This window comes from Lampris incognitus, chromosome 5, assembly GCF_029633865.1.
Source record: "Lampris incognitus isolate fLamInc1 chromosome 5, fLamInc1.hap2, whole genome shotgun sequence".
Classification (NCBI taxonomy): domain Eukaryota; kingdom Metazoa; phylum Chordata; class Actinopteri; order Lampriformes; family Lampridae; genus Lampris; species Lampris incognitus.
The window spans coordinates 12,454,031-12,474,311 of NC_079215.1; the positions used below are offsets into that span (position 1 = coordinate 12,454,031).

The 20,281-nt window shown below is 45.3% G+C and overlaps 2 protein-coding genes across 2 annotated transcripts in view; both read right to left on the reverse strand.

The window, feature by feature from the left end:
* msmo1 (methylsterol monooxygenase 1) overlaps positions 1 to 3,441 on the reverse strand; it is a 4,192-nt gene extending 751 nt beyond the window's left edge. The window contains 5 exon segments of the mRNA XM_056280722.1: positions 1,085 to 1,239; positions 1,520 to 1,646; positions 1,973 to 2,121; positions 2,230 to 2,528; positions 3,323 to 3,441. Coding sequence (XP_056136697.1) covers positions 1,085 to 1,239; positions 1,520 to 1,646; positions 1,973 to 2,121; positions 2,230 to 2,484 — 686 coding nt within the window. The 5' untranslated portion in view covers positions 2,485 to 2,528; positions 3,323 to 3,441.
* Positions 3,442 to 5,701: 2,260 nt separating this feature from the next.
* On the reverse strand, positions 5,702 to 18,516 carry klhl2 (kelch-like family member 2). Its single transcript, XM_056280074.1, has 12 exons — positions 18,395 to 18,516; positions 17,532 to 17,694; positions 17,143 to 17,252; positions 16,918 to 17,034; positions 15,105 to 15,254; positions 8,360 to 8,477; positions 7,980 to 8,177; positions 7,575 to 7,676; positions 6,930 to 7,058; positions 6,676 to 6,816; positions 6,025 to 6,168; positions 5,702 to 5,730 (listed from the first exon to the last, which is right to left on the reverse strand). The coding sequence occupies exons 1-12, from the start codon at positions 18,509 to 18,511 to the stop codon at positions 5,702 to 5,704; spliced, it is 1,518 nt and encodes a 505-aa protein (XP_056136049.1). The 5' UTR covers positions 18,512 to 18,516.
* Positions 18,517 to 20,281: the final 1,765 nt, after the last annotated feature.

Below are 20,281 nucleotides of genomic sequence, written 5' to 3' on the forward strand. Positions count from 1 at the left end.
CAGCTGGGTAATGCCGACGTGTTGACTTTCTACTCGCCTCATACGTTATTGGTCTATAACACGTGGGACGCCGCGTGTTTACGCCACACAAGATGGGGCATCGCCGTCTTTGATGCCCCCCACATGACGTTGGCAAATTGAGGAGGGTGGTTGATTATAATATGAGTTTTACCCATAAAGGTAGACAAAGCATAGATTCATCACCAGGGCAATGAGATCAACCACCCTGGGTAAAAACCCAGCACATTTTCCGCTCAAAAATGTAATTAAAAGATAATTCCTCTTTAAGTACACACTCTCTTTATCAAAACAATTAACAACATGGATTACAAATGTGTGCACAATCCGAAATAATCCCACACACACATAGGCAGAACACATAAAAAGCTGACATTAGGTCTGCACTTCAAGAGGTTCAATAGCGCCTACAAACGTGGATTTGGTGTCCTCTTTCCCCCCCTAGTGGTCAACCTGGGAAACTAGGGAACATGCACTATGGTGTGACTTGAAAACTTAGGGTGCAAACTTGCCTAGCAGTACACTACTTTAAGAAATTGTACGCTGCAGTCAATGTGTTTCTCCATCTTTTCTTTTGACTAATAAGACAAAAGAAACGGTCTGGACCAATAGAGGCCAACAACGTGTGCCTGCAGTTGCAGTTTTTTAATTTCACCCAAACACTGGACCAGCTGATTTTATCAAATGGCATTCACACCATCATCCACAGAAAGGAGACCTCATCAGCAAAACTGGGGGGGGTTTAGTGTTAGTTTGGAATGAGAACCTTCACACTCTTGTTCCTCTAGCGGCACGCGGTTGAGTTATTCAAACAGGCAACCGTTACTGAAATAAGAGGTTTGTGCCACACGTTACCTCTTTATTTCAACCTTACGACACTTGTAAATGAATATATCCCTGTGGTCACTGCAGAGACAATGAAGGATAGGTACAGAATACATGTATAAAGAGTACTGCTGTATGATGGAGGAGAGGGGTAAAGCAAAAGGAAGTTGATATAAAGAGAGCGAGCACCAAGACAAAACCAAAACATGTGCGAGGACTCCTGTTTGCAAGTAAATCCTACCTGTGGACATCAATGGTCTCCAGCAGACGGAACGCCACCCAAGCCCATAGCAACGAGACGTGGTTGCAGAAGATCATAATGCCGATGAAGAAACCAGCACCCAGAATAAGTGTCTCAGCAGGATGGGCGTACTCCGCCTGCATGCCAAACGGAGCCTAGGGAACAGGGAATAGAGGGGGGACTGTTAAAACGTGTGAGTATTTGCCTTCATCCATGTATATGTATTTGCTTGTTTGAATGCAATGTTATTTCATGATCAGAAGGGATACGTAATATTTAAGCTACACATCAAAAAAGGCAGAATTCTGAGGGTGTAAGCTTGGTGTGAATAAACAAGTCCATCAGTTACAATTTTTTGGCAAATAGTTTAAAAAAAATGTGCCAAGGATTATGTGTGCATGTTTCTATTTTCTAACACGTGTGTGCTTTACTCACAGTGAACTCATGGTGGACCTTGTGGATGTACTTATAGATCCTGCGGTGGTGCAACAGGCGATGGAGGAAGTAGTGCCAGGTATCCTCAACAACAGCACAGCCAAAGCACTGGGCCAGCAGGTAGGGCCTGGAGGAGGAGGAGAAGGAAAAAAGAGAGATGAAAAGGAAACGCTTTCAACTGATTCTGATTGGGGCGTCATCCTCACTGGGAGTCTACAGAGAAATAGCAGCATCTCTATATAAACAGAATTTCCAGTCAGAATAATTTTGGATGCTACTATGGGTACTAGCCTGTTGTGTGTGGGACTATGCTGCATTACTACTGTGTTGATGTGTGCGAAGTCAGTTTGTGCCGAAGTTGTTAAATCAACATATGTAATAATTACATAATCAAGCCAAGTCCATATCGAGGGGTTGTTCAGCTGAAATGTGTACTTTAGGCGTTCCACTAACCAGCGGGGCATGGAGTCCCAGTCATAGGGGATGTTGAAGAATTCAGTGAAGTAGTATGTCCCACAGATCAAAGGCAGCTCAATTACGAAATGGTTGAACATGAGCAGCTTGAAACACTTCCATTGTCTCTCCCATGTCTCTGGCTTTTCCTTCATACATGCACATGTGGTCAAAAACACAAAGAGAGAGTATTTAGAACAATTCTGCCACCACAGACCTGGAAATTAAAATTACACACATCTTTTACACACACACACCGGCTGGATCTTGTACTTCTGCATGAATGGCATGAACTGGAACAGGAAACCAGGGAGGCAGAAAAGGAAGTAGATAAACTCGTGGACAATAAGGGATCCCCAGGTGGCAATCTGGAACTTGGTGTAGTTGTCCATCATATAGCACCAGGCATATTTCAGTGGGGGCTGGAAGGGGTTTCCTGGTAACATCCCATCCACATACTCCACTGCAAGGTAGGCAGAGCCCAAGATGTTTGCTGTGCCGTTCACCTCCATGACAGATGATGGGTGAATGTGGGCCTGGGGAGGGGGCTGGAAACCTGAGTAAGACATTGTTTCAAATGACTCATTCCAGTAATACTTAACCATGACTACATAGGTGTAGACTAGTAGAGAAACAACTTGTCTTGCTCACTTTAATGCATCTTCACTTTCTATTTACAGCAACAAAAACAGTATTATCAGTCTTGTAGATTACGTTTCAAAACATAGCCACAAGTTGCAAAAATGAACTTATTTACTAATAAAATGGCTGCAAAACAAAAAACGAAAATAACAGCATTTTTTATTGTGCCCCTCTCGTGCACATTTTGTCATTGTTAGATCCTGCCCCTTCATAGGCTGATATGTAGCTTTGAGTGGGCTCTTTCTTCCTTTTCATGGACTGTCCAGGAAAAAAATCTGTTCCAGATTCCAGTTTAGATAAAAACACTGTAATAAATGTAGCATTACCACGTGACACAGTGAATAATTAATGCCGTTTGAAATGCTGGAGCAAGACACCTCTGGATTACACTTCTACCACTACCACTGCACTATGCTGCAATGAGCCAACAAATCCCCAACTCTTCTGGAAAGGGGAAGCAGAGCAGAGCAGCAAACAGGTGCACAACAGTTTTTTTTAACGTTTTTAGGCAAAAGGCTGTTTGGTCTAATAAATCTTTAACTAAATCCTCTGTGCTCAGGCGCGGATCTATGGGGTGGCAACAGGGATGGCAGCTGCCACCTCTGGGACACAGTCTTGCCACCCCATTTGTAAATCAGATAATATGTTTTTAAAGTATATTTTATGTACATGCATGGCGAAAGTCAACGAGACCCGCACCAAACTCACCTCAAACGGTAGAGAACAAAATACATTCGATGAAATCCGAGTTTTGAATAACATTGCCCCCCTCCTTGAACCTCACGCCACCCCTTCGCCACCCCAGGCAAAAAATCTCTAGATCCGCCGCTGTCTGCGCTACTTACATGAGCGTTATCTCACGCTAAACTACCGCGGGCTTTAGGAGCCGCTGTGCTGCATCTCGCCGCGAAGGCTTGAACATCTACCGCATAAAAATGTCAACTTTGTTCTTACCTTTCCGTGAATAAACGCCAAACGAATCTAAAGTGTTATTCGGTTGTTTATACGCGGCGGTTATTCGTCGTACGGGACGCCAAACAGCGAGGCGCCGCCACTCACCTTGGTGCGGAACCGATCCCGTCGTCAACCTGAACGCGGGGCCGCAGAGTGGGTGAAGTACTGCGCTGTCCTGCGATCCGATTGGCGGAGGAGAGACGACGCTGAGGCGAAGGGGCAGAGCTACGTCCGCGATTGGCCCCCGGTGTGGAGTGATGATAGTGAGACGCAGGGTTGCTACAGCGACGACCAATCAGGGCCGAGTACGGCTTTCGTAACCTCGCAAGTGCCCTGCCGAAGGCTGTGTGGGGCAGCGATGGGGTGGTCTCAGATGCTTTCGCCCAGATATAACGACGGCGGACGATGACGTTTTTATTCGGCGTGAACTCGACGCAATAAGATAATCCCCCCCCCTTTTTTTTTAAAGTTTGCCAACCAAGCTTTAAAAAAACATAACGTACAACATATAATTGCACCGCTTTAAATACAAGAAGTAGGTTTATTAACGATATTATAAAACAAGTAATGAAACGTTTCAAAGGTAAGCCTACATGACATTCCTCAATACACTGACAACAGACAGCGATATCAATACTATAGCGATTCTCAATATAGCAGAGGCAACAGAAAGAGACTAAAACAAGAAATCCAGATTAGGTTTGGTCATTCTCCGAGAGGAGAAATAAAAGATTTGTAATACAGGAAGAGAGTTATAAATAGGATTGGAAATAAAGAAATATATTAAAATTGGCACATTCATATCGAGTCAGGGTGTGCAGTAGTAAATAGGGTTGCTGCAACGGCTGGATGGGGGATGATCAAGGATAAAGAGGGTCACTTTTAATTGTTAAGGTACAAGAGGTTAGATGTCGGGACCATGCAGTGAATTCAGCCCATAATCACTTGCTGTCATTAGTGGTTACAGCCACAACAAATATGGCTGCCAGGTGACAGTAAAGCACTAACAGATAAAACAGTTCTTCAGTTCACACCGCTCACGCTTCCATTTTTCACATTTTCTGGCCCCACAAAATGAGACGTCTTCATCGGTGCGGCTAGTATTCCAGCAAAAGTTATGTCCTTTTTTTTAAGAAATGTACATTAAAAATGTATGTAGGAGTCTTTTACAATAGCTTTCCACAAGCTGTTATTTATACATGCGGGCTAATGCTCAGCTGATACCCCGTTAATAATCTAGAGTATGTTCTCGAGGGTACCTTCCAGAAAATTAACCAGATCTGCAATCAACTCCCACTGACACTGTGGCGAACAAGAGCACAGTGATAGAGCAACACGGGACAAGAAATGGGAAGTGGGGTATAAACTGACATTCAGATACTTTTTGGGGACAGCCATACTGGAACACTGGGATTGCCGATGGCCAGAAAGAATGTGGGGGTAATTCTCTGTATTGGACCAGGCGTCACCACACAGAGGTCTCAGATATAGCTCTCACAGTGTGCACACGCAACCATGCACACACTAGCGCACGGGACCAGGCATACATGCAAGTACATACACACTCACAGCACATACATACATACATACATACATACATACATACATACATACATACATACATACATACATACATACATACATACATACATACATACATACATACATACAGATACATAAACACACACTCATGTTAGGATGATAAAACATCAGGGAAAATAAAAGATGATCCCAAATGTCCCCTCTCTATCCTCTATCCTGAAGAACAAGACTGAATAAGTGTTATTTCAGCTGGTTCAGTCACGTTATGTTAACGCTAACCTTCGCAGTCGTAGTAGCTTTTTATCAGTAGCATTTCAATGGCATTACAGTGGCACTTGAAACTGGTTTCCCCTGTTGGTTTCACAGTTCTGCCATGTGAGGATGAAAACATGGTTTGATCCCCTGTTGTTACAGCTCTCCTGATTCAAGTGCAATACTCTTCATCATAATCGTCCTCAACATCTCCTTCACGTCCTCTTCGTCGGTGCCTGAAGAGTCAGCTTCAGGTCGAAGCATTGGCATCATAGATCCATGATCAGCATTGGGCAGAACATCTTCTGCTTCAAATCAGACGGCAGGCCTCAAGAGCAGTCATAACGGCTTGTCAATCACAGTCACACCTATGATTAAAAAGAATCATTTGGCTTAACTTAATTCACCAATTCAACAAACACTAAGGATGTCATATCTACATCACTTGGGCTCTTCATTCACAATATGCTCCAAAGTGTGAACGTAGACTTTTAATGAGAGAAAATGATCAGTTATAGCAGCTGCAGCCATAGCACTAACATTAGCAGTAATTGTATTATTGATACATTTTAGCCATGTGCCATTTGATGATGCACTACAAAGTAAAATATAATGCACACTGCCCAGCACAGTTATTTATATGTACCATTATGTGCACAGACCTGCATAGCTGCGTCCAGTGCTCATACACGCAGGAAGTAGTGTCCACTTGTCCGAGTTTGGGTTGTAGTACTCCACAGAAGCCAGGTTACAGCTGCCATCATCTCCTCCCACCACATACAGTAAATTGTTCACAGCACACACACCTGAAGCGCAAACACACGCAAACACACACACACACACACACACACACACACACACACACACACACACACACACACACACACACACACACACACACACACACACACACACACACACACACACACACACACACACAAATACACAAATAAAAACACAAAAAGAAAACAACCGTACATGGGTTCCTGCCTCACAACCATTAAGAAGATGTCTAGGAAAATGAGGGTCATCAAATAATGAAGCACACTTCGGGCCTATTTCACCAAGCAGGATAACCAAATTAAACAGATAATTAAAAAAAATGATATGCAATAGCTCCCTGAATGTTGTCTTTTGATAGCAATAATAAATATGTCAGGCCAAATGATATCCCCAAACCTACATTTCAAGTTTGGTTTCACAGAATCAAATCAATGTCATCAGGGTATTGCAGCATCCTTTCCAGTTATCTGGCTGACACGCCAATCCTGCTTTGTGAAATACCCCATTGGCTGATGGACTATCTTCCTTACCTGCATTGCGTCGACACATGTTCATGTCCGCCACCTGTCGCCAGCTGTTGGAAGCAGGGTCATACACCTCACAGCTCTTCCTCACTAATGGGCCGTCATGTCCCCCCACAGCGTAAAGGTTGCCCTTTAACACACCTACGCCTGTTTGAGATATTCAAAATCAGGCAAACAGAGGAAAAAAAAAACAAACAAAAAAACACACACACACACACACACAGATACAAGTGTATACACACTCACAAATATACACACACCTGCGCCGCTGCGTCTTGTGCCCATCTCAGCAATGTAGCTCCATGTGTTGCTGTTTGGATTATAAGCTTCAACTGTACTTAAACATTGCCTGGTCGCGCCATCATAACCTCCTACTGCATACAAAATCCCTAAAAAAATGCAAAAATGTGCAACATGAACACAAAGAAAAGTGTGGATGTGGAACATTATTTTTTCTCCTGTACAGGGTGAACATCACCTCTGTGTGATAATCGAAATTACAAATATTTGATCCGTTTGCCACTATGCAGTTTCTTCTTTTTTCAAAGACAACAATCTTATTGAAATCCCCTCCAACCCCAAATAACTCAGTATGACCAAGGCTCAGCGTTTTCGGTTTTTATTTTTCAAAGCCATCCAGCATGCCGAATTTCGCCACAAGAGAGTACTGTTACATAACCTCACACGAACATGAACAACCTTTGGATCCGCGGAAACATAAAATCCAGGTGAAAATCAATTTAAAAATTTGGGTATTTTTCGGTGAAAAATCGGTAAAAAACCAAAAACGCCGAGCCTCGAGTATGTGTCACAAGTTCAGTCACAGTGTACAGTACGTATAGCAAGACTAGACGTGTGGACGCTTTTGACAAGAGAATGCTCAAATCGTCGGGAAAATGATTTACCATTGACAACACCTACTCCGACACTGCTCCGGCGGGTGCTCATGGGCAAAACGTGGAACCACTCGTCTGTCTTCGCATTGTACGCTTCAACTGTGGACAGTCCTGCAAACACATACAAACAACTCCTGTTGCCAACAACGGTGATCGAGTTTTCTTTTCTCCCATGATACCCTGCTGATTTTATCTTTTTTGCTTGACTTCTTGTCCACTGGGACGTCAGAGTGCAGGGTCGGCCCCGCTGCGGTGCGACGTACGCTCGCCGCCACAGGATCGGGACTTAACCGAGCTTTACGATTAAATGACTGTCTCGCTATTACATCTCTCTCCTGCCAATGAGCCGTCTTAAAACAAATCACAATCCTCCACCACACACACACACACACACACAGACACACACGTGCGTACCTGTGCTTCCGTCAAAGCCTCCTACTGCATACAGCAGTCCATTAAGTACAGCAGCACCCAGTGTTGAGCGCCGGTCCTGCATGCTGTTCACGCAGCTCCAGCGATCCATGACCGGGTCATAGCAGTCAACCGTCCGCACACGCAAAGAACCATTGAAACCGCCGACTGCATACACACATCCACTCACATACACCACACCTATGGTGGAAAAAAAGAATTACCTTGATAAACACCCATTTATCTACGATGAATAATCTAAGTGCTGGTGCATATAAACACGTAGCAAATGGTAAACAATAAATTAAGTGACAACAGAATGACTTAAAGAGAGGAATGACAAAGTCTGGACACGATAAAAGTCGGGTTTAAAGGTGTCCTACCTGCTCTGCATCGCCTGGTAGGGAGTTCGGCCACCTGGTACCATCGCTGCTCCTCGAAGTCATAACATTCAACACTCCGGATGGCCTTGGGAGCCTGGCCCCCTACCACAACCATTACCTGAAACACCACCAGAACACTTGTAGAGCAATCGTAAAAACGACGACGAAAACGTTTACAGACCACTCAGGAGAAACGTGCACACTTTGTGGGCGGCATAATGGCTAACTAGTTACACTGGCGTCTCACTGCTAGAGGGGTCCTCTGGTTTCCTCCCATAGACATGCAGCTTAGGTGCATTGGGGCCTCTAAAATTGCCCGTAGGTGTGAAAGGTGTGTTAGTGACGGTGAGGGCATCCTGTGGTAGACCGGTGACCAGTCCAAGGGGTTTCCCTGTCTTCCACCAAATATCTGCTGGGATAAGCTACCCTGCCCCAACCCACCCCACCCACAACCCTGAAAGGGATTAAGCGGGTGGATGGATGTTTCCTTTGTCTCTATCTACCGAACTTAAAAAATAAACTCAAGTGTAATACAAAGTATATTTACATTTTCACAGGCTTTTAAAAGATTAAAAAAAAGTGCGCCACCAAATCCATCCATTATCCAAACCACTTATCCTGCTCAGGGTCGCAGGGATGCTGGAGCCTATCCCAGCAGTCATTGGGTGGCAGGTGGGGAAACACCCTGGACAGGCTGCCAGGCCATCACAGAGGGCGCGCGCACACACACACACACGCACACACGCACACACACACACACACACACACACACCTAGGGACAATTTAGTACGGCTGATTCACCTGACCTACAAGTCTTTGGACTGTGGGAGGAAACCGGAGCACCCGGAGGAAACCCACGCTGATACAGGGAGAACATGCAAACTCCACACAGAGGACGACCCCCAAGATTGGACTACCCCGGGGCTCGAACCCAGGACCTTCTTGCTGTGAGGCGACCGCGCTAACCACTATAGTTAACCACTGATAATTATAACCACTGATAATTGAACACCAAATCTAACTTCTCTAAAATAAATCAAATCTTTAAAAATTATGGAGGTGCCAATACCTACATACCAGTATTGGTCTGATACTGTCCTCATGTACTAGTGCTCATACTCGTAAAACTACTCCGATACAACCACACCCGACTACATAATTCCTGCTGAAATTGTGAAAAGTGAGCAGTGCCTTTTTTGCCATTCGTATGGGAAGAGGAGGAGATGGCACCAGATAGATGCGGGGCGCCACCCAAGAAGCAGACAAACATGTCGATGTGTAATTTGTCCAAGTAAAGTGAGAAATCACAAAGTTACAAGCCTGTGTAACTTGGACAAAGGCAGACGGCCAAGGCACGGACGCGGCGTGCCGCGTAAGCAGGGAAGAGCAGATGTTTTTTCCTTTTTCACCTTTTTCTTCCCAATTGTACTTGGCCAATTACTCTATTTTCTAAGCTGTCCCGGTCGCTGCTCCACCCCCTCTGCTGATCCGGGGAGGGCTGCAGACTACCACATGCCTCCTCCAATACACGTGGAGCCACCAGCCGCTTCTTTTCACCTGACAGTGAGGAGTTTCACCAGGGGGACGCAGTGCGGGGGAGGATCACACTATTCCCCCTCAGTTCCCCCTCCCCCCGAACAGGCGCCCCGGCCGACCAGAGGAGGCGCTAGTGCAGCGACCAGGACACATACCCACATCCGGCTTCCCACCCGCAGACACGGCCAATTATGTCTGTAGGGACGCCCGACCAAGCCTGAGGTAACACGGGGATTCGAACTGGCGATCCCCGTGTTGGTAGGCAACGGAATAGACCGCTACGCTACCAGGACGCCCACAGCGTGTTTTTTTTTCACCTGCCACACTGTGACTGTGTTGCATGTGGTTGCGTGCCAGCCGTGTCTCCTGCTTCACTTCTGCTCCAACAGGTAAAAACTACATAGAACTGTGTAAAAAGGGTGTGCAAATACTTGTACTTGGTCTGAAAAACAGTGGTGTCAGTGCATCGGTATTAAAAATGATCAAACCAACAGACAGTCGAACAGCAGAAATGGTCCGTTTACTCCAGAGTACAATACTACTACTACTACTACTACTACTACTACTACTACTACTACTTTCAGCTGTTCTCGTTAGGGGTCGCCACAGCAGATCATCCATTTCCATCTCTTCCTGTCCTCTGCATCTTCCTCTGTCACACCAGTCACCTGCATGTCCTCCCTCACCACATCCATAAACCTCCTCTTTGGCCTTGCTCTTTTCCTCTTCCCTGGCAGCTCCATATTCAGCATCCTTCTCCCAATATACCCAGCATCTCTCCTCCACACATGTCCAAGCCATCTCAATCTTGTCTCTCTTGCTTTGTCTCCAAACTGTCCAACCTGAGCGGTCCCTCTAATATGATCATTCCTAATCCTGTTCTTCTTCGTCACTCCCAGTGAAAATCTTATCATCTTCAACTCTGCCACCTCCAGCTCCACCTCCTGTCTTTTCGTCAATGCCACTGTCTCCAAACCATATAACATAGCTGGTCTCACAACCATCTTGTAAACTTTCCTTTTAACTCTTGCTGGTACCCTTCTGTTGCAAATCACTCCTGACACTCTTCTCTACCCACTCCACCCTGCCTGCACTCTCTTCTTCATCTCTCTTCTGCACTCCCCGTTACTTTGGACAGTTGACCCCAAGTATTTAAACTCAGATGCCTTCGTCACCTCCACTCCTTGCATCATGACCATTCCACTGTCCTCCCTCTCATTCACGCATAGGTATTCTGTCTTGCTCCTACTGACTTTCATTCCTCTTCTCTCCAGTGCATACCTCCACCTCTCCAGGCTCTCCTCAACCTGCACCCTACTCTTGCTACAGATCACAATGTCATCCGCGAACATCATCATCCATGGAGACTCCTGCTTGATCTTGTCCGTCAACCTGTCCATCACCATTGCAAACAAGAAAGGGCTCAGAGCCGATCCTTGATGTAATCCCACCTCCACCTTGAACCCATCTGTCATTCCAACCACACACCTCACCACTGTCACACTGCCCTCATACATATCCTGCACCACCCCTACATACTTCTCTGCAACTCCCGACTTCCTCATACAATACCACACCTCCTCTCTCGGCACCCTGTGGTATGCTTTCTTTAAATATACAAAGACACAACATAACTCCTTCTGGCCTTCTCTGTACTTCTCCATCAACATTCTCAAAGCAAACATCCCATCTGTGGTGCTCTTTTGTGGCATGAAACCATACTGCTGCTCACTAATCATCACCTCTCCTCTTAACCTAGCTTCTATTACTCTTTCCAATATCTTCATGTTGTGGCTGATCAACTTTACACCTCTGTAGCTGCTGCAGTTCTGCACATCGCCCTTGTTCTTGAAAATCAGTACCAGTATGCTTCTTCTCCACTCCTCAGGCATCCTCTCACTTTCCAAGATTGTGTTAAACAATCTAGTTAAAAACCCCACTGCCATCTCTCCTAAACATCTCCACGCTTCCACGGGTATGTCATCAGGACCAACTGCCTCTCCACTCTTCATCCTCCTCATAGCTGCCCTCACTTCCTTCTTGCTAATCTACTGCACTTCCTGATTCACTATCCCCACATCATCCAACCTTCTCTCTCTCTCTCCAGAGCGCAATACTCATGACACAAAAAGGACAGTGAAAATTAAAGTGAATTTTTTTGCACTGATCAAATTTCGGTGTGACGTATTTCCGTCATGTCAAAGACAGTTGAATCGGTTCATCTGGATACAACATATAGTGACATAAACGTTTCATCACTCATCTAAGTGACCTCTTCAGTCTCAACTGACTGCAGGTATCCCCACCCTTATAAACAATACAGTCGGCGTCCGGGTAGCGTAGCAGTCTATTCCGTTGCCTACCAACACGGGGATGGCTGGTTCGAATCCCCGTGTTACCTTTGGCTTGGTCAGGCGTCCCTACAGACACAATTGGCCGTGTCTGCGGGCGGGAAGCCGGATGTGGGTAAGTGTACTGATCGCTGCACTAGCACCTCCTCTGATCAGTGAGGGTGTCTGTTTGGGGGGGGGGGCTGGGGGGAATAGCGTGATCCTCTCACACACTACGTCCTCCTGGTGAAACTCCTCACTGTCAGGTGAAAAGAAGCGGCTGGCGACTCCACATGAATCGGAGGAGGCATGTGGTAGTCTGCAGCCCTCCCCGGATCGGCAGAGGGGATGGAGCAGCGACCGGGACGGCTCGGAAAAGTGGGGTAATTGGCCAAGTACAATTGGGGAGAAAAAGGGAGTGGAAAAAAAAAAGATTACCAGTTTAAGTGCTGGTTTTCAGTAAAAAAAACCCCCAAAAAACAAAAAAACAATGCAGTTGAATAACGACCGAAACCAACGATCGATTTCATATGCAAATATGGGTGTGACCATCAACCAGAGTTTCAATGGCCAAGTGTACTATTCACAGCGGATTTGGGAATGTTTGCAATCACAGCATTGTAAGATGGTGACAGATGTACTCTTAGCCCCCCCCCCCCCCAGTTCAGGGATGGTCATTCCCTCTTAACATAGACGGCCTCTTTGACTCCCCTTTCAAACCAGCATTCCTCCCTATCAAGGATGTGCACATCCTCATCCTTGAAAGAGTGGCTGCTGGCCTGTAGATGGGTGTATGGAATCACCACTGGTTTATATTTAGGCAGCTGTTGTCCTTCTCCTCCCTTCGATTGGCTGGTGCACTGTTCGGACATCTTCCTGGCTTTGACAAACCCCCAGTTAGGATAACCACATGTAACCAAGGCCTGTTTAATGTAGGATTTCGCCCTTTCCCCGGCCGCTGTGTCGGTGGGGATGTTGTCAGCTCAGTGGTACAGCGTCCTGATGACTCCTAGTTTGTGCTCCAGTGGATGATGAGAGTCAAACCTTAAGTACTGATCAGTATGTGTTGGTTTGGGGTAAACATCAACAATCAAATGTCCCCCATCACCCACTGCAATTTCACAGTCTAAGAAGGTTAACCTGTCGTTTTTCACATCCTCCCTGGTGAACTTGATGTGGTCGTCCACACAGTTAATGTGGTCGGTGAAATGTGGTACGCCCTGAGATTTAATTTTAACCCAGGTGTCGTCCTCGAATCTGAACCACTGGCTCGGTGGTGTCCATGGACAGGACATCAGAGCCCTCTTTTCCACTTCCTCCATACACAAGTCGACCACTACAGGTGAGACTTGGGAACCCATAGCACACCCATGCTTCTGCCCATAGTACTGCCCCCTCTATGTGAAGTACGTGGACTGAAGACACAGCTTCAGGAGCAGACACAGTCAGTGTTAAAGGTGGTGCTATTGCTAAGGGTGGGGTCGTTTTGTAATTTCATACGGACTACCGCCACTGCTTTATCAACAGGAATACACGTGAAGAGAGACATAACATCATAAGACACCATTGTTTCATCCCCCTCCATAATGATGTCCCTCAGCTTATCCACAAAATCCATAGTGTTCTGAATGTGATGTTCAGTACTGCCTACCAACAGGTTAAGAATAGATGCCAGAAACTTAAGAAATGTTATAGGTCACTGAGTTAATCATATAAACAATAGGCCGTAATGACACATCCTGTTTATGTATCTTAGGTAAACCATACAAACTAGGTGTAGCTTCCCCTGGGTATAACCTGGTACAAAATTCTGTCAGTGGCAGTGTCCTGTTCTAACAGCTTCAGACAATCTTTCACCTTTGTCGCCATCTTACAATGCTGTGATTGCAAACATTCTCAAATCCCCTGTGAATAGTACACACAACCATTGAAACTCTAGTTGATGGTCACGCCTGGATTTGCACATGACACTGGTCATTGGTTTCGGTCAATATGCCACTGTATTGTTTATAAGGGTGGGGATACCTGCAGTCAGTTTAGACTGAAGAGGTCACTTAGGTGAGTGATGAAACGTTTCTGTCAATCAACGTTGTGTCCAGATGAACTGATTCAACCTTCTTTGATTTTTTTTTTTTACCTGAATTATTAAGCATGCATATTTCAGTTATGCTGTATAGGTCTAACCGTTGCTAATAAGAAAGTATGTTCTTCATTTAGGATTATAGCACCTACATAAATAAACGGGACTAACCTCGGTCCAGTGACCTTTTCAGAGGCTTCCTATAGCTGGGAATACCAGCTCTATTCCAAAGACAAAGCATCCCACATTTCTGTCCCCCAATCACAGTATTCCCACCCCACAGTGCCAAAAGAAGCAAGATCCGGCATAAGTGTATAGTTTTCCAAAACTTTACACATACTTAAATACTGTATAGTTCAACAATTTGTTATACGCTATATCTAAAATCAACATGCACTGGCAGCATAGTCTCAGAAAAGGGAAGCATGCACATGACTTGCACAGCTGTGTATGAAAGTGGCATCCTTAACTTTTATAACCATCTGCCTTATTTCAACAGACTCCTACACTGTACCAGCCGAGTCAACGAATCCATTAACACCTCCTTCAAATGGCAGCTGAACAACCAAACACCAAGCCAACACACCTATCTTGCTTTGTAGGTGAAAGCACGTTTATGCCAAAACTTTTAAGTAGATTTCTACACAGATTGCCCGCGATTCCGATACCATCGAGCCACCATACACAATCTAGTCTGCAGTTGGATTATACAGTACAATTACAAACTCAAATGCTTGTCAGCAACAAGTTGTATTGCTCTCTTTCGGATGTTTTTTGTGAAGACAGACTATGCGAGTACCTTAGGGCAGCAGGCTGGAGTCCTCATCCGTGTCCGTGCAGTCTTCATCAGCGCTCTCTGGTCAGCCGGCAGCAGGTGGTACTTCATGGCCTCAATCAGGTAGTCTTTGCATGCACTGCTATTCTTAATCAGAGACTCTTCCTCCACCCTCTGAGAAAATCAACCAGTCAGAGAGACGTCAATCAACCAATTGTACTGATTTATATAGAAATTAGGACATAATCATTTGGTATCAATTTGTTAGCTGTTATTTTTTTCTGAATTAAGCATTATTATGGTGATTACTAGAGTCTAGTATTTATATTCTGCTATCATCTGCATGCTACATATCGACATTCACTCTCACTACTGAATTTGGTAGTCCCGCCAAATAGCTGGCAGTGTGTACATGGCCCATGAGATACATCACTTTTCGGTGTGGTGGTTTTCAATAGAAGCTCAAAACCACAATGCCTTTGTGCCTGGCTCTGTTTTTTTTTTGTCTATCTATGCACTTCCCGGCACCAGCAACTTTAAAGATAATCTAATAACATTTACTACCATTCATGAATGTTGTCGTCAAAACCCCTAAAATGATGTGGTTACCAGCAACAGATGACCTTAACTGTTCTGACTCCGATCACATGATGGTTTTCAGAATATGTGAGATTGAACAATCAGTCCCAATTTAGAAATGTAGAGGCATGCCTGTCTGCCATTAATAACCGGATTAATAATTTATTAAATCTAGATAGTTACATGTTAAAAATAACCATCAGGACTACTTTATTCCACCTTTAAAACATTGCTCAAATCTGATCTATCCAACTGATCGCTGATGCAGAGACCATCATTCATGCAACTGTTTCATCCTGACAAGATTATCGCAACTCGCTTTCCTCTGGCCTGCCATGTTCTAACATCAAGAACAACCAGATGGTACCAGTTTCCGCTGCCAAAACCCTGATTAAAACTACAAAGTTTGACCATATTATACCCATCCTAGCCTAGTGAGGATGAGGCCCCTCTGTCTGTGCTGACCCCGGGGCCCTGGCCTCTCTGGGGGCTCCTGGGTGTTGTCCTCCTTTTGTTTTGTCTTCTGTTCATCACTGTTCCTTCACCATTTGCAGCCACTCCAGCATTGCATCATTCTCACTCCGTACTCCATCTGTGGGAGTGATGTGCCTGGGTCTGCCAGCTCTGTGTGTGAGAGCTCTGTTCTCTTTTCCAAGGCTCCGTGGCACACGATTGGTGATGCCGCATGGGACAGTGATGATCTGTGGCGACGTCTAATGAGGACGCTTCACGTGCTTCTGCAGAGTTCTTTCCCAGCATCCACTTTTCTTTCTCTTTTTTTTTGTTGCCTTGATTTGTTATCAGGGTATTCATTTAAGTGTTTTATTTTTAAATCCGTTACCCCCATTGTCAAACTTCCCTCTCCGCTCAGCACCTATTGTATTCCTACCAATAGGGTCCAAGAGGCGCACGCGCACCAAAAACATGTCTTACGGTGCAAAAATCAAAAAGTCCTATTGCATCCTTGTCCAAACTGAGAGAAGAATCCCTCCTCTAACATTCTTCCTGAGGTTTCTCAAATTTATTTGGTGAAAAAGACTTTCTGCAGACCTTTTCTTCACTTGAATCAAGGGTCTAAGTATAGAGCATGTCTTCCATTGTCATCTATTATATCTACCCGTTTTTAACTGTGTGAATATAAAGCCCTCTGAGGCTGCAAAAGCGATTTAGAACGTTACGAACAAACTTGACTTGAATATGAATTCAGTGGGATGATGGGTTGTCTGTGAAGTCAACAAGTATCAACGGGAAAACATACCTGCACCAGATACTCTCTTGAGAGGAGGGGCAGGCGAACATGCTCCATCAGATGAGCCAAGTGCTCCTGACGGATATCTTTATCATGGTTGACCCAGGCGATCACTGCCTCAAAAACCTGCACACAAAGGCACACGCAAACCTTCACTGTGTCAAACAGAAAAACCACTGAGTACATTCTGTTGTGCTATCCAGTGCTCTGCTTTGTTTGCGTTTGTGTGTGTACCTTTTCCTCTGAAGGGATGGTGAGTTTGTCACTGGCAATAAGGCTGGACACTTGCTCCATGCCCAAGTTAAGAAACTCTTCACTCCCGACCACCTCCGTGAAATGTTGCTCTGCCAACAGATGCAAAACTAAATATGCCAGCCACAGCCATTTTCCATGTTATTAGTCTCTCTCGTCGCTCTTTCTGTCAATATCAACTCTTAGAATTTTCTTTTCACCAGCTTTTCTACCCCACATATGCATTATCCTGTATTACCTACACCCATTTTCTCAGTCTATCTCATCTGTTCCCTCATTCTCAACAAAATATATAGCTAATTATAGTATGGCATCAAAAATTATGTTGCTCTCTCCCTTACACACACACACACATACTAGCGTAAACACACCTGCGTAACTGTTAGCCTGCGTGAGGAGCTGAGAGCAAGCATGGAGGTCAGCAAAGGCTCGTATTCCAAGACAGTTGGATGGATGAAGCTGAGAGCTTAGGAATTCGCAACAGGCCTTTTTCACCTCAGTCAGCTGGAGCAATCCAGCTGCTGGTAGCAACGCCTGCAACACACACATGCACACACAGACACACGTGGTGCAGAACATGCACACAGCCACACACACATTTTGGTGGCTACCATTAATATATGGATACATTATTTCAAGGTGGCAACAATGTGGCTTGGTGGCGAGAGAAAACGTTTTTGGGTTTTTTTCGTAGGTTCTCGGTTGTTCACTAACCACCTCTACTGAAGTGTCCTTGAGCAAGACATTGTACTATTATACTCGTAAGGTTTCATTATGGGCTGTGAATGCACTATGAACCCCCCCCCCCCCCCAGTGAAATGCATCTGCATCTGTGAGTTGAATTTTCACTTGTGAGTTTGTCATGTAGTAACAGCAATACATAACCACTGAAAGAACGACACCAAGAATTAACTTTGATGTAACCGTCAGCTCAAAGGCGTAAATAAATATAAATAATCGAAAGACGTTAAATGGTACTCAGCGGATCTGAGCAGAAATGTACAGTGATTTGATATCTTCCATGTACACAGACTGCCTTTGCAGACCCTCACAATCAGTACCCAGCATAAAATATCCCTTCTGGTAAGCTAGCTTGCCCTTATCGCGCCAGTGTATGAGTCTATTTATATACCTATAATAAAATGAGAGCGTCAAGATGAATCATCGGCGACTTCAAAATTGAAATCTTGTGCGGGTACAAATTAATGATAATGCAGACACTATATGTGTTTACCTGTACATTATCTTCTGTGACCTGTATCTCTGCTGTGTAGATGTAATCAATCAGCAGGCCAAGAGTCCAGCCATCTATTTCCTTTATCCTCACTCGCTTCGCCCTGCTTTCTGCCATCTCCCCTTTGGTCAGATAAAAGGACAAAGCACCAAAAGCACCACAGAGGTTATAGATATTGTGTAGTACGTACATCACAGTTGAAGGACTTCCAACAAACACAAATGGAGGCTGAGACAAAGACCGATAAAAATCCTGAGGGATGTTTGACAGCAATTGCACACCTGCTGTTAAAAAGGGATAGCACTGGCAGTACGAGTGGTCCTTACCTGTAAACATAGCATGGAAGTAGGGGCTCCCAGCAGCTAGGACAACCCTGTGAGCAGTTATCTCTACATCCTCTGCTACTATGGTCACGTCACACAACAGGCTCTGACTGGTGAGGTGACAGAGAGAGTGTTTCTTCTTTTAATCAAACCCTTGACAGTGAGATAAGACCCCCATTGGGGTATTAACAGACAAGAGACAACGCGCGTTACCTGCGCAGCTCATTCATGATTTTGAAAGCCCTCCTCATATGCCGTGGATTAAGAGTAACAGGACCTTGTTTCTCTACTCCGTCCTCTTTGTCCAAAGGATGCGGACACAATCTAGTACACCTGCAAGGGGCACAAACAAATATGCATGGGCGCGCGCGCACGCGCACGCGCGCACACACACACACACACAAACACACAGGATAACTAATATTGAATTTCCAGATCATTAAGCTGTCGTTGGCAGTGTGACACTATGTAGCCATTGATTTTTAACAGCCATTCATTCATTCACACATACATACACACATACATACACACATACATACATACATACATACATACACACATACATACATACATACATACATACATACATACATACATACATACATACATACATACATACATACATATGCACGCAGCGCAGACCAGCAGAGCCAACACACACACAGACCGACACTTGCGTCGCAATGACAACGACATTTTCAACACAACATCGACCAAAAAGAAGAAGGAAATAAAAAAAACCCCGAATTAACGAAGAAGATCCGCATCTCCGGGGGGGGGGACAACCTCGGCAACAGCCTCAACACCTCACGCTCGACCCCGCCGCCTCTGTGGATGCGGCATCGTCACTCAATCTGCGGACTGAGAGACGTCAACACGTTTACTCACAGAGGATGGATCTCCATGATTTCGCTGCTTTTCAGAGGCCGACAACTTGGGGCAGTGGCATGCACCATTCCATATCCACAACAATGTCTTCTTGGTTCAAGATGCGTGAGCCAAACCCACACGAGGGCCGTTTACGGGGGAGACGAGACGGACTCCCAGCCCGGAACAGCCGCCTCCTCCGGGGTGGCTCATACGCGAGTTCAGTTCACTGCGGTGACACTCGGGCAGCACGTTGCCATTCAAACCGGGTGTTGTCTGCTTCTTCTTCTCCTTCCTCCTCCTCCTCTTCTTCTTCTTCTACCGCTTCTTCTTGGTCGAGTCGCGAGAGATTCGGAGGAATGCCGCAGCCGAGTCGCGGATTTCCAGTTCGCAGGTGTCACGACGGGCAACGGCAAAACGGGAGCGGTGGTCAGGAGGGTTACCTGCTATTTTCCCATTGTTGACTGACTGTAATGCACAAACAAGGACGTGTCAGCAAAGACGTGCCTCCGAGTTGCTAAGGTGTGCGAGAAGAAAGCACTGTCTCCCTCTAGCTGTGGAAGACTGACATGGCGCCGGGTTGCGGGACATTGGACTGAGCCTCAGGATTGCCTCGAATGTGCCAATTCGTGTGGGGGGAAAAAAACAAAACAACGAACGTGTTTTATTCTGTAATTTTTACTCATGAGTCGTGGTC

What these genes read in the sequence shown, in the direction of transcription:
- klhl2 (XM_056280074.1), bottom strand. Translation starts at nt 18,511, where the DNA reads ATGGCAGAAAGCAGGGCGAAGCGAGTGAGGATAAAGGAAATAGATGGC. An exon ending in GCAGGCTAACAGTTACGCAG is followed by an intron (nt 17,253 to 17,531) that starts GTGTGTTTACGC and finishes ATCTGTTGGCAG; the next exon opens with AGCAACATTTCACGGAGGTG. An exon ending in CACAAGACGCAGCGGCGCAG is followed by an intron (nt 6,817 to 6,929) that starts GTGTGTGTATAT and finishes TATCTCAAACAG; the next exon opens with GCGTAGGTGTGTTAAAGGGC.